The 13,806-nt window shown below is 45.5% G+C and overlaps 1 protein-coding gene across 5 annotated transcripts in view; it reads right to left on the bottom strand.

The window, feature by feature from the left end:
* Nucleotides 1-13,806, bottom strand: part of LOC311129029 (myotubularin-related protein 5-like) — a 70,391-nt gene that overhangs the window by 7,291 nt on the left and 49,294 nt on the right. For all 5 annotated transcript variants that reach the window (XM_084161279.1, XM_084161280.1, XM_084161281.1 and 2 more), the window contains 20 exons: nt 13,569-13,681; nt 13,140-13,289; nt 12,777-12,845; nt 12,506-12,664; nt 12,016-12,308; nt 11,613-11,785; nt 11,260-11,333; nt 9,362-9,554; nt 9,147-9,274; nt 8,858-9,033; nt 7,369-7,505; nt 5,788-5,995; nt 4,984-5,180; nt 4,530-4,667; nt 2,641-2,736; nt 2,227-2,301; nt 1,068-1,240; nt 760-936; nt 465-566; nt 26-211 (listed from right to left, as the gene is read on the bottom strand). In XM_084161279.1, the coding sequence (XP_084017405.1) occupies nt 26-211; nt 465-566; nt 760-936; nt 1,068-1,240; nt 2,227-2,301; nt 2,641-2,736; nt 4,530-4,667; nt 4,984-5,180; nt 5,788-5,995; nt 7,369-7,505; nt 8,858-9,033; nt 9,147-9,274; nt 9,362-9,554; nt 11,260-11,333; nt 11,613-11,785; nt 12,016-12,308; nt 12,506-12,664; nt 12,777-12,845; nt 13,140-13,289; nt 13,569-13,681 (3,017 nt within the window). The remainder of the gene's footprint in view (nt 1-25; nt 212-464; nt 567-759; nt 937-1,067; nt 1,241-2,226; nt 2,302-2,640; nt 2,737-4,529; nt 4,668-4,983; nt 5,181-5,787; nt 5,996-7,368; nt 7,506-8,857; nt 9,034-9,146; nt 9,275-9,361; nt 9,555-11,259; nt 11,334-11,612; nt 11,786-12,015; nt 12,309-12,505; nt 12,665-12,776; nt 12,846-13,139; nt 13,290-13,568; nt 13,682-13,806) is intronic.

Raw genomic sequence — 13,806 nt, 5'->3', positions numbered from 1 at the left:
CTCACAAAACCCCACACGTACATACCTGGTGCACGCAGTCGAGAAACTGCAGGAAGACCGGTGTGAAGCCGCTGCTCTGGCTGGCCAAGGTCTGGGCACCGCGATGACTGAACCTGTGGCCAAACGACAGCCACTCCTTCTCCACCAGCAGGCGGAAGCCATCCAAGGTCCGGTAGTATGGGTCTGACAGAAGCTGGACCAGAGACACCACCTAGAGAGAGACACAGAGTCGGTGCGATAGTCAGATAGACAGGATGACTGTAATTTATAGGTTACCTAAACTGCGGAGTGAGGAGAAAGAGAGACAGGCAGTCAGACAGACCGTTAGCACAGGCAGAGACAGGGTTGAGACCATGGAGAGACAATGCATCACATATATATACAAGGTGACCTACATTAGCTGTGAGAGGTGTGTGTGTTTGCATTGTGAGTATGTTTAGTGAGTTAGTGTGTTGATGTCATACCTGAGTAGTAACGTCCCAGCCGTCCTCCAGACTGACCATGACTGACGAGCCTGTATCTAACAACTCTACCACCAGGACAGACACCTGCAGAACCCTGTGGAGCTGGACACACACGGCATGATAAGCACACTTAAATCATACACACATTGCAATTAACTTATGCCCAGAGTCAGGATAAACACACGTAAACCAAATGCATCCATAGGTCTCTCTCTCGCACAATACATACACTTTTACAGTTGCACACGCTAACACACACACACACACACACACACTGTATGAATGAGAGCATTACCAGGCACATCCATTCGGACTCCTCCAGGCAGCGGTGGAAGGTCATGCTGGGTTCAGAGGTGGCTGAGCTGGGAACACAGGCCTTCATCAGCTTCTTAAAGCTGTTCTTCACCTGCCGCACGTCGCACACCTCGATGGGCACCACCTCCCACTGCTGGAACGAGTCCTGCTTCCCACCCTTTTCACATGGGACAAACAGGGGTCAAGGTTCAATGACACCAAGACCTCCAAAGACTTCTGGGATATTGAGTCTTTTATCGATGTTAAATCAGTAGACAGTCTAGTGTAGTATTGTGTATTGGCAGTTACCTTGAGCTGTGTCTTGTCTCCGATGATGTAGAGGTAGGCCCTCTGCTGTCTGAGGAACAGGGCCTCGCTGGGGCCCCCGTTGGGCTGGGGAGACTCCTTACTGGACAGCCTGTTCCCCACTTCTGGGTTGTAGGCACTCAGACGCCCACTGCCCCGGATACTGCCCCACTTCCCTGGAGCACACATATACAGGTAGAGGTTTTAGAGGGGGTTATCACATATATACAGGTAGAGGTTTTAGAGGGGGTTATCACACATATACAGGTAGAGGTTATAGAGGGGGTTTTCACACACATACAGGTAGAGGTTTTAAAGGGGGTTATCACACACATACAGGTAGAGGTTTTAAAGGGTGTTATCACACACATACAGGTAGAGGTTTTAAAGGGTGTTATCACACACATACAGGTAGAGGTTTTAAAGGGGTTTATCACACACATACAGGTAGAGGTTTTAAAAGGGGTTATCACACACATACAGGTAGAGGTTTTAAAGGGGGTTATCACACACATACAGGTAGAGGTTTTAGAGGGGGTTATCACACATACAGGTAGAGATTTTAGAGGGGGTTATCACACACATACAGTATGCATTCTCCAATCCTCTCTCCAAATCTGCCATTATCAACACACACACAAGCCATATATGCAGTGGCACATACATTCATTGTACTTCATACCAATAGACTAACTGAAAGCCATGCTGATAAGAGTTACCTAAGGTAGAAATAATTGAACAACTACTATAGTAAGATTGATCTATTTTGCTAAATAGTCTATATGTGAAAATGATGCTCCAAACCAAACAACGCTGGAAAAACATGAGTCATCAGACCACTCACAGCACACAGTAGTAATCAAACACAGAACAGAAACATGGACAAACACGAGGATCTGCAGCAGAGTGTGTGTAGAGTCGACGGCCCACTAGAACAGCATGCAAACAGACGCCTTGAAAGAAGAAGAGAAGCTCTCCATCAAAGAGATTGGACAACAAAAAGTTAGTCCTGAGAGAGAGACACACACACACACTAGGACATCACAGGGAAAAAAGGACTGACGGACGGGGGCGCCAGCCAACGCAGACAGACCGTCACTGTTAAGAGACCTGATTGGTTAGATTGGGGAGACAGGTAGCCAGGGGTCGGTGCATACTGTACCTCCAGGGGGGTTTCTGGCCTTGCCTGAAACTCTGGGCTGAGAGAGGGAGATGACCCTCGCCCTTTGACCCAGAGCTGAGGTCAAATGACACAGAGATGATGCCCGTTAACCAACACCATAGACCATAGGGAGAGATGGTTTCACACAGCTATACATACACACAGGCCCAAATGTGGATAAGCTATGGAGATGGGTTATTATTAAGGTAACATAACCACCATTCCTCTTTGGGTTAAAACACACTCGCATGTCAATTAGTTCCAGTGAACGTTCCTTGGCTGGTAATTGTAGGGCAAGCCACAATACAATCCCAAACCTATAAATATGAGACATTCCTTGCAAAGGAAGTTTCAATGAACTAATTGATGCAAGGAACACAACCACATACACACAAAGTAAAACCACAATCTCACCTCCGCGGCTGAAGGTTCCAGGTATGTCCTCCTTGCCTCCCATCACCTGTTTCATCAGAGCTCCGATCTTAGGCTGCCTCAGCTTATCTGACGAGTCTGGAGATAGACACAAGCAAAAGGTCACAAACTCTGTCTTAAGAGAGGGTGTGTGTGTGTGGTGTGTGTTTCAGGGTTTCCGTTAGGAAAATGTGGCCCCGGACATTTGATCGACAGCATTTTAATTGACCAAACTTTTGAGAAATTTACCAGACCTATATGTGTTGGGTGCGTAACCTGATTAGGGTGTCCACCCACGCTGCTCAGAATGACTGAAATCCCATTCAGTTTATGGTAATGCATCTTAACAGAACATGCAACTCGAGGATGCAACGGCGTGCGTCCTTCCGAATTCCGAAGCGCACTTTGAAGATGTTAGAATAACTGTCCACATTTACTTTTCCTCAGCCAACAAGACGAGTAACGAACAGGAAAATCACTAGCCTATGTCAATCTACTGTCCCCATTGTAGAAAAGTTGACCTATTCTATTGGTCAGCTTGTCGTTCTGTGCGAGAAAGAAATAGCCTATTCCAAACAGACTCTGGGACAGTTGTGGGACGATAGATCCCAAATTCATACAACCAGTACATCAAAATAATTTAAAAAGCATTGAGGCTCATGCACAGATCAAAACACTTGAAATGTTGATAAACTATTATTTATTCACATAAGCGCAGCAATGCGCACACGGCAGTTATAGGCTACTCGCTAATGTTCGTTCCATAATGCAATTAGCGGGAAAACACAGTTGCCGAAAGTGCACTGCAGATGCAAGCGGATTCATGTGACAGAGATGAAAATATCCATTCGAAATGTAGAATGATTGGAGATCTAAAGATGCAACAACTAGCATGGATTGCTAAATATGACTAGGATTGTGTTTTTGGCTACTGGACAATGAAAGAAAGTTGATTTGAAAACCAATAGAACAAGAGAAAATGTGGATACTTGTTTCATTGGCATATGGACATTTTTATAAAATAAATGTTTATAGAAACAGATTTTGGCTCAGCTACATTGAAGCAAAGCAAGACATGCCTCGTAATGAAATAAAACGTTAAGGTTTCACACAATTAAGTATATGTTTTTAAAATACATACCATCTCCAGCTCACATTGAAAAGTGGTGTGACCTGCTGAATCATGCCTACCGTTGACTAAGCACTTGAATGGCAAATGGGAAGCGCGCTTCAATTACCAGTTAAAAAAAAAAAATAGTAGCTCTTTTTAAATGGTGGCTATCAAAACTGTTTTTAACACGCGATTGCATTTAGAATTGTTGTGCAATGATTGGGCTTATAAAATCACGTTTCACTCCAGCAGCAACAGGAGCTGTAGCAGCAGCAGTCTTACAGATTTTCCTCTAATAATAATAATAATAATAATAATAAGCCATTTAGCAGACGCTTTTATCCAAAGCGACTTACAGTCATGCGTGCATACATTTTTTGTGTATGGGTGGTCCCGGGGATCGAACCCACTACCTTGGCGTTACAAGCGCCGTGCTCTACCAGCTGAGCTACAGAGGACCACATATGCTCTGTATGCAATGTGCGTGTGATAAATAAGAATCATAACGACTAACGAAAATACACACATGCCAATTTAATTCCACTAAATTATGCAAATTAACCTATAGACCGATAAGCATGACCGGTCAAATGTATTTCCATCGACTGGTATTTCCAGCAATGAATAGGCTAAAAAGCATTATTTTGAAATTGGATTATTAATTTTTTGGGTGGACAATTTACCGGTGGCAATTTTATTTATTGGCTTGTCATTTTAAAAAAATTGGGCCAAAAGCCGGCTATTACCGGCTAACGGAAACCCTGATGTGTGTGTGTCCTACCGGAGGTGCTCATGTGAGTGGAGGTGAAGCCGCTGAGTGTGTTCCTGCCGCTGGGTTCACTGTAGGAGGGCATGGAGCTGATGATCGCCTGCATGTACTTCTCCTGCTCCAGGCTGGTCGAGTCTGCCTGGGAGGGGCCTGGGGAGGGTCACAACTGTCAATCACCACTGGTTTATGCAGCTTTGCATGCTGGGTATACAATGCTGAATACTAAAAAATGCTGCTCAAGCTGTAAGGGGCATGCGCTGTGCATTTCAATGCACCTAAAGTGTTTGTCTATTTGCTCATTGTTTCTGATGAGTTTAGACTTTCTCGATCACATTCTTATACTTTTCCATAAAATTGCTACTAATATAGCTAGCTTTGGAGTGTTTTTGAGTGTTTTATTATTCCTAAACAAAGCCCAATATTCCCTTAAAGACACCATCTAACTAACTTTTAGTACGTGTCGTACCGGCGCTGGGGGCATTGGGGGACTTGAAGAAGCCCACCACTCCCTTAGCATGGAGGCCTGCAGAGCGCAGCAGCACAGCCTTGGTACGAGAGTTCCTCCAGCACACCACAGGGAAACGGTTCTGTCTGTAGCAGCGGGAGATGCGCTGGATGGTGGAGTCTGGGATGCTCTGGGGCACGATCAACAGGCCGGGGTAACTGGTAACACACAGACAGACAGAGAGAGAGACAGAGAGAGAGAGAGACAGGGAGTTAGGGTTGAGAAGACATTCTGTTCATGTCCCTGCAGAATGTCATGACCACAAGATGTCATGTGTTTAAATATAGTCTGTTCATTGACCCACTCTGCATATCAAGTTGCATCATCAAAGTAAAACGACTGAATGTTTATTTATATAAATGTCAAGATCAAACGTGTACTTGAAACAAGAAGGCACTCAACCTGAATGCAGTGCTTAGAGACTAAACTCAGAAACTTACTTACTTGAAACATGGTCCGTATACGGTTTGACCATAAACCTCCCACATGCGATTGAGATTAATTTTTTTTTAAACACCACTTCGATACAGCTACCACTGGAAGTGACTTTTTCATTGCAGGTTAGGAGAACTTATGCAGCAGGTTAGGAGAATTAGGTTCAGGTTAGGAAAATGGTTAGGGAAAATGCTCTCCTAACCTGCTACAAAAAGTCATTCCCAGTCATAGCTATATCTAAGTGGTATGTTTATAGGGAGTCCCACATGAGATTTGACCGTGAACCTGTCGTAAAAACATGTTCCATCTGCGGTTGGACCGTGAACTTACCTCCTGCAGACGGTGTACATGCGGTTGACGGTGGAGATGCGGAAGGGCTCGTTCTTGGAGCGCGTCAGGCTGTTACTGAGCGTGCCCAGTCCTAGCCGCTGGTAGTCCCGGCAACAGGCGCGCTCCACCACGTTGCTCATGGTCTGTCTGTCCGAGGAGCGGATGGTGGAAGAGAGGGTGAGGGAGCCCTGGTCCATCTCCTCTGAGACTTTAGCAGAGACATAGACAGTCAGACACACAGTGTACACTGACCTACTACATCAGGTCAAACACTGCCCTACTACATCAGGTCAAACACTGCCCTACTACATCAGGTCAAACACTGCCCTACTACATCAGGTCAAACACTGACCTACTACATCAGGTCAAACACTGACCTACTACATCAGGTCAAACACTGACCTACTACATCAGGTCAAACACTGACCTACTACATCAGGTCAAACACTGACCTACTACATCAGGTCAAACACTGACCTACTACATCAGGTCAAACACTGACCTACTACATCAGGTCAAACACTGACCTACTACATCAGGTCAAACACTGACCTACTACATCAGGTCAAACACTGCCCTACTACATCAGGTCAAACACTGACCTACTACATCAGGTCAAACACTGCCCTACTACATCAGGTCAAACACTGCCCTACTACATCAGGTCAAACACTGACCTACTACATCAGGTCAAACACTGACCTACTACATCAGGTCAAACACTGACCTACTACATCAGGTCAAACACTGACCTACTACATCAGGTCAAACACTGACCTACTACATCAGGTCAAACACTGACCTACTACATCAGGTCAAACACTGACCTACTACATCAGGTCAAACACTGACCTACTACATCAGGTCAAACACTGACCTACTACATCAGGTCAAACACTGACCTACTACATCAGGTCAAACACTGACCTACTACATCAGGTCAAACACTGACCTACTACATCAGGTCAAACACTGCCCTACTACATCAGGTCAAACACTGCCCTACTACATCAGGTCAAACACTGCCCTACTACATCAGGTCAAACACTGCCCTACTACATCAGGTCAAACACTGACCTACTACATCAGGTCAAACACTGCCCTACTACATCAGGTCAAACACTGCCCTACTACATCAGGTCAAACACTGCCCTACTACATCAGGTCAAACACTGACCTACTACATCAGGTCAAACACTGCCCTACTACATCAGGTCAAACACTGACCTACTACATCAGGTCAAACACTGCCCTACTACATCAGGTCAAACACTGACCTACTACATCAGGTCAAACACTGACCTACTACATCAGGTCAAACACTGCCCTACTACATCAGGTCAAACACTGACCTACTACATCAGGTCAAACACTGACCTACTACATCAGGTCAAACACTGACCTACTACATCAGGTCAAACACTGTAGAGACCATTCAACATTTTAATTGCTGAAAGTTAAACAGCAACTCAAGACTTTTACATAAAACATGTATTTATGTCAATGGGTGCGTGGATCTCAATTCAAAATGCCACCCTAAGCCTTGACGTTGCTACTTGAGTTGTCAACACCATGGCCTACCTGAGACCTCATCCTCGTCCAGCTCTGACTGTTGGCTGCTCCTGTTCTCCCAGGTGGGAGGTGAGTATTTCTTCCGGGTCACATACTGTCGACCGATCGTCCTCTTGGCGCTCTTCACCAGGTTTTTGGAAAGTGTTCTTAGGAGAGAGGGTTCAAAACATAGTTAACTTAAGACCACAGCAAAACACACAGAGGGGCAGTTAAAGCAAAACGTAATGACATCTACTTCCTGGGTCATATTCATTTGGGCACACCGTAGCAAAACACTTTGCAACAGAAAATGAAAACAAGTGTTTCTTATTCAACAAGTTTAAATAGCACCTCCCTGTTTCGGCCCTTTTGCTTCCATTTCACGTCAAGTGAATACAACCCTGGTTAGAATTGTAAAAAGGTACAAATGCACTGAGTGGGTACTTAGAAGTTTAATGAACCTGTTAATTAAATCCAAGGCACATCCCTAAGCCGATTCGGCGGTAGTCTGTATGCATAATTAAAGTCCATGAATGCATTAAAAAGACTGCTAGCTGAGCCTGCTCACTGCTGCAGGGGGGTTGGGCCCGCATTGTCGTGAGGTTAATATCAGTGAATGAATGGAGTCTTTTAGTGGCGTGACGACTTGGGGAGGAGATGGAAACACCAGGGACAAACATGGAGGAGCCGTCACTGTTTCCACTGCTGCATTATTCAACAGATAGAAGCCAGCTCTCTGTGAGAGCTCGTGCTCTTTTCATACCCCACATATGCGAGAGAGAGAGAGAGAAATAGAAAGAGGGTGGGAGAGAGAGTGGGGCATGATAAAGTAAAAGGGAACTCTGGGGGTCTACTGGCAGTGACAGTTGATAGAATAGAGTGTAGGATGTGAAGCTGCATTCCTCTGTACTTATCCCTGCCTAGAATAAGTCAGTGAGCAGCCAGCAGAACTAAACAGTGCATGCTATATGGACCATTGGTGGTTACACATGAACAAGGGTTCACACACACTCAAGCATTTACACTCGCAAGCAAAAAGTCTATATATCCAGTTATTAATATAAACCACAGCAAACACCGACTTTAAATCAGAAGTCAAATAAAAAAAAGGTTTTGATATATTCTGTAAGCTGTCAGGATGGCTATGAAATGTAGTGCAATAATGTAGACTACTATATCTCCAGAGGGTGCTGCTTGGGGCAGGCCGTATATTCGGCTCATTTTACAGAGCTGGGGTGTTATCTGTGACTCAAATTTTTTAGTTAGCGCTTTTTAATTGGATGTTCTGTACTTGACCTGGAGGATGTGAGAGGTGTGAAATGTCTTACAGATTTACACTTTCTCATTGCTAATAATCTGCCGACAGATGATAAAACTGGAACAGTACTGAAGTTTTATACAATGCTGATGTGTGTCGAAATGTGCATTTTTGGCGTGTGCATGCCCTTACTGTTTCTTTTTAGGGTTGTTTTGGTTCTTGTGGTTGACGTGAGTGTGTATTATCTCTGTCTTGTCTTACTTTATTGACTGGTTCTTGTCCTTGGTCTTGTGTTCAACCAACGTCTTGCCACTCTGGCCCACGGTGAAGGCAAAGGTTCCCTGGACGTGCTGGGGGTAGCGGAGCTTGTGCATGTGCTTCCGGAACACCTCGGCCAGGTCCGACGCCACCTCCTCATCAAACGCTATCTTCAGCAGCTACAGGAGGAGAAGAGAGATATTAGGAGGAGGGTCTGAGAGAGACAAAAATTCATGTTCTGTCAAATTTTAAATGGAGAGAGTTACGATGCAGAAGGAGGGTAGAGGTGTACCTGGAAAGTGCAGGAGCGTAGCTGCAGACCCTCCTGTATGAACTGGTCCATGGACAGACTGACAGAGATCCTCTTCTCCTTAGTCAGGGAGGCGATGGGGAACGACCGAGTCACCACCTGCTCACCCACTGCACAGCAACAACACTCAGGGTTAGCAAGAAAGTGTGTGTGTGTGTGTGTTATTGCTAACATGTGTGTTTTCAACACCCTCTTACCCAGCGGGTCGTTAGGCGTGCCCTTGAAGATGAGGCGGTAGGTGGTGAGGAAGATGGCCCCCTCAGCAGGGAGGAGGGGTAGACCCCCCATGGCCCCCGTGGCCTCCTCCCGGCCGTCTGAGATCAGGTGCACCCGCATGCCGTCCATCACCAGCTCCTCCCCCGCCAGAAGAATGGGCCTCAGAAGCTTGGGCTGCAGCACGGAGAGAGGGAGGAGTGAAGGAGAGAAGAGGAAAGGGGGAAGAGATTGGGGACAAGAAGAGAGAGGGAGGGCAGAGGAAGATAAGGAAGAGGTAGATGTGGGGTATAGAAACGAGAAGAGTTGATAATTGATGGAAGGAGAAGAGTAAGCAGATTGAGTAGAAGGACAAGGTAGGTAAGGATGAGGGGGAAAGAGACAGACAGTAGAAGAGCTGTTAGTGCTTTATGTCCAACAGAACTCAAATGTATAAGCCATCCTTACATTGGTGCTTCTATATTTCAAAACAAACTAGAGCAAATTCACCACAAAAAATGGCACACATCAATCCAGGTCGCATGCTGAAGCACAAATTTATCACACGACACATATCAAAATGGAGACATTTGCTTGCAATTTGTTATTTTTGTTAAATGTTACATAACATAACAAACGGTTTGCCTAAATCTCAATTGGCTGGTGGGATCTTGGCAAAGACAACCCTGATGCTCAACAAGTAAAACAAGCAGAAGGGAAAATACAACACATTTACGTGGTTATGTTTATAAAGTTCGGTATGAAACTATTCAAATCTCTTAAGACCAGTATCATATTATGGCAATTTTGAGTGGTTTAGAGTTTTCCCCTTAGAAAGAGGTAATATGTTTACAACCATTTGTATATTTCCTCAAATTTTTCTCATAAAATCATCTAAAAGCATCCTTGAGAGGTATTCAAAGTATGAAGAGTGGCAGGTCTAGTTTCTGTTAAAGACCAATAGACCATCTGGCTCAGAGCATTGACATAATTTCCTGTCCCCAGCGACGCTGGAGAGGCCTGCGCTGGGGCAACTACACCAAACAGAGCAGCTCCATTCATAATAGAAAATTAATTAAGGCACTCGTTTTGTAACCCATTTCATAATCTGTTGTGCAACACCTGATGCCCTGGGTGCAGCTCCTTCGGAGGGTTTAACTGGAATTCATATGAACTGAACGCTCACGCAGAAAAAAACAGAGAGCATTCTGGGAGGTGGGATCAGGTCAAATGTGAGGCGCTCTCTGAGGTATTATAAGATGGGATAAACACAGAAAACTCACAAAAGATGAGATGCAATTGGACTGATATCTGATACAGGGCATCCCTGAGCTCTTGGTTGATGCATATGCTTGGACACTGCTAGGTTTCCATTAACACAACAGATATGCAGATGATGCCATGCTAAGCTACCATCCCTCTCCAACTGCTGGCAGAACACTCCACAGAACAACCAGAACAAACAAGCTGTAGTCAACCAGGTCACTGAGAACTACAACCTCCAGCATGCACTGCTCAGGCTGTAGTCATCTACCAGGTTCACGTTCAGTAGGCACCAACTAGAGAAAATATAATGAAAACAGAAAATCAACGTTCTTCTTCGTATTGGACAAAGTCAGATAGTACCTCCTCCTTTTCAAAAAAAAATTATCCCATTTAGTTCCAACTGAACGAGACCCCAGCTTCTGAGAGGAGGGGAACTACATCACCCAGCATGCACTGCTTAGGCGTAATAGTGTGAGTCACACATGGTGCTGTTGCTGGGACAGACGTACCTGCCGTGGGCGTGGCACTGTGACACTGAGCTGCAGAGATTGGTGGAGAGGGGGTTGGGCGGGGCTGGCCTGGGGCGGGGCTCTGCATGGTGTTTGTCCAGCGTAATGTAAAATAAGGAATTGGTTACCTTTTGGATCGGTGGCAGTCGCTTACTCTCCCTGTGGACTGCATCCAGCGTCTCGATGTGCATCTGAACGATGTCTGTGGAGCAACACAGGAAGGGGAGAGAAAAACTGATTAACACTCACTCCTAATACACAATTTGAACTGTCTAGAAAACCTGGGTCATATTCATTAAGGCACACAGTAGGAAAACGCTTTGCGACGGAAAACTAAAACAAGTGTTTCTTATTGGACAAGTTCAGGGAATCCCTCCCTGTCAGTCAGTTTTCTTTCATTTAGTGCTTAATGAATACAACCCTGATCTGTCAAGAAAAGTTCACAACATGAGTACCAAAAACACAAAATGGAGATTCCTACCTGGTATCATGGTGTGTAGTGCCTTGAGGTGCTCGTTGGTCACCCCACTCTCGTTACACACTTTGTCTACGAAGCGATTGATAAATCGTACCACAGAGTTGGCCACGTCAGAACTCTCAGCGTCCTCAAAGCCGCTCTCTGTGTCGTAGCTCTCCGCCATGCTGCCAGCAATGCTAAAAAATAAATAAAGGCATCTTAGGAATGACCAATATGAGCTTCAACTTCAAAGTTAAAGTCTTATCCCTAGGCATCATTTTGTTGCTGGTTCCATTGTAAGATGTTACAAAGCTGCCCACAGTTTGATAAGCTGTTTCTAACATGTGATGAAGCTGTTGGATGTGCTTGTCTGTCTGTGTGCCTCCCTGTTGTCGTGTGTGTGTGTGCGTGCGTGTGTGTCCCTCACCTGTTGGTGTACCTGTTGGTGACGTAGCTGTTGCTAACACTCTCCACGTCCCCAATCCCAGACCTGTTGAGCAGGCGGTTCTTGCTGGTGTCCAGGGGCAGTAGCAGGTAGGACATGCGGTTGGCGTAGTGGATGGCCTGGCTGAACACCGTGCTCTCCTCCTTCTGCACGCGCTCACTCTGCTGCTCCTTGTTGAGCGTGGGCCACAGCCTGCTCTGCTCTGACGCCAACTCCAGAGCACCCAGCAGCTCCTGACCTCCTGCTGCTGGACCAGACTCCTGCTGACCGTGGGACTGGAAGGGGAAAAGTCAGATGGGGTCAATGTAAGAATGTACTCCAAGGACTAAGTACCATTATCAAGGAAAAGGCCTCGGTTATGTTTTTATTGCTGTGTTTGATACTAATATACAGGAGCATTAGCTTAAAAACAGTTGCATCTATAAGCTTAAAAAGGTTCTGCTTGTTCTGAAGTTTTAGGGTCTGTTCTTACAGGGGTGGGCTGCTCCCCCTCGTCTACCTCCAGATACAGGGCTCTGATGTGGTTCTGGACATCACTGTAGAACATGGCCTCCCAGAACTGCATGTTGGTCCACACCATGTGCTCCTGCACACAGCTGTAGGCAAACTGGGTGATGCCCGCACCTAGTTTCTGCCAGACACAAACGCACAGCCACACAGAAGCTTTAGAAACAGACCACTTTGAGGACAATTATTTGTGTTGAATAAGGATGGTTTGTGTTTGTGACATTTTGTAGACTTACTCTGCAGAAGGCCGTAACCAGGGGAAGGAGGACGGCTGCAATACCGTGTTCATCCATGTGGGAGCAGTCCTGAGTAGAAAGAGAATAGAGGTCAATGTCACCATACTCTCACTCAATGTCAGCCATGCAAACAACACAGATTAGGCTACATTATTCAGTGTATGATATTGTGAAAATATAAAAGCCTCCATAGCAGTGTAACAATAGGTAGCCTTGTACTGTTTTGAAAAAGTCCCAAGGAGTTAAGGTTATTGCTTTCAGAACTCCTTCAATACAGCCGCTCTATGTACTGAACCCGACTGGAATACAATAGAACTTTGACTATAAGAGGACAGATACTTTTTTGGGGGCGTCAGCATGTACCTGTAAGGTGCAGTTCATCATGCGGACGATGTAGTCAAACTGCTGGTCATCCAGCACAGCTCGGTTCTGCAGGACGTGCTGGTTGAGCTCCTGGGTCAGACACACCCTGGCCGCCCGGCCCTTCAGCGCCCGCAGTACCGCTGGCATCAGCTAGGGGTGGGGGCGCAGCAAAGGACAACAATATTAGGAGATGCCAACTTTAGGAAGATATTTATGGTTAGGTGTTATGTGCAGGAACTTCATTTTGCTTTTATAAAAAATTATCTGTATGTTTTCAAAAGATAAAAAGTCACTAGACTATCATGTAGGTCAAACCTCTAAACTAGCTATAAATCAGCTATATATTCTTAACATCTAAGGAGTTTCAAACAACTTTTATCATTCCAAAATGGCAGAGCACAGAGATGCTGTTGTGGCCTTGTTTCTCACCTTCTTTGCTTCCAGCATCTTGTTGTCAAATATGTAAGTAATGCAGTTCCTGACCACCTCCAGCCTGCGAGCACTGTTAGCCAGGACATGACCATGCCTGTCCACGATGTCTCCTGGAGGAGCAACACGACTCAGGGGTTATTACATCACACTCATCAGTCTACACTGAATCTACACCGAATACAGCTCAATTAAACCCATGCTGAGAGATAGATGGGTCACAGAGAGGTTGTCCTAA

This window comes from Coregonus lavaretus, assembly GCF_964263955.1.
Source record: "Coregonus lavaretus genome assembly, chromosome: 5".
NCBI lineage: Eukaryota > Metazoa > Chordata > Actinopteri > Salmoniformes > Salmonidae > Coregonus > Coregonus lavaretus.
The sequence above is the reverse complement of the archived record's forward strand: the minus strand, read 5'-3'. Positions and strand labels throughout refer to the sequence as shown.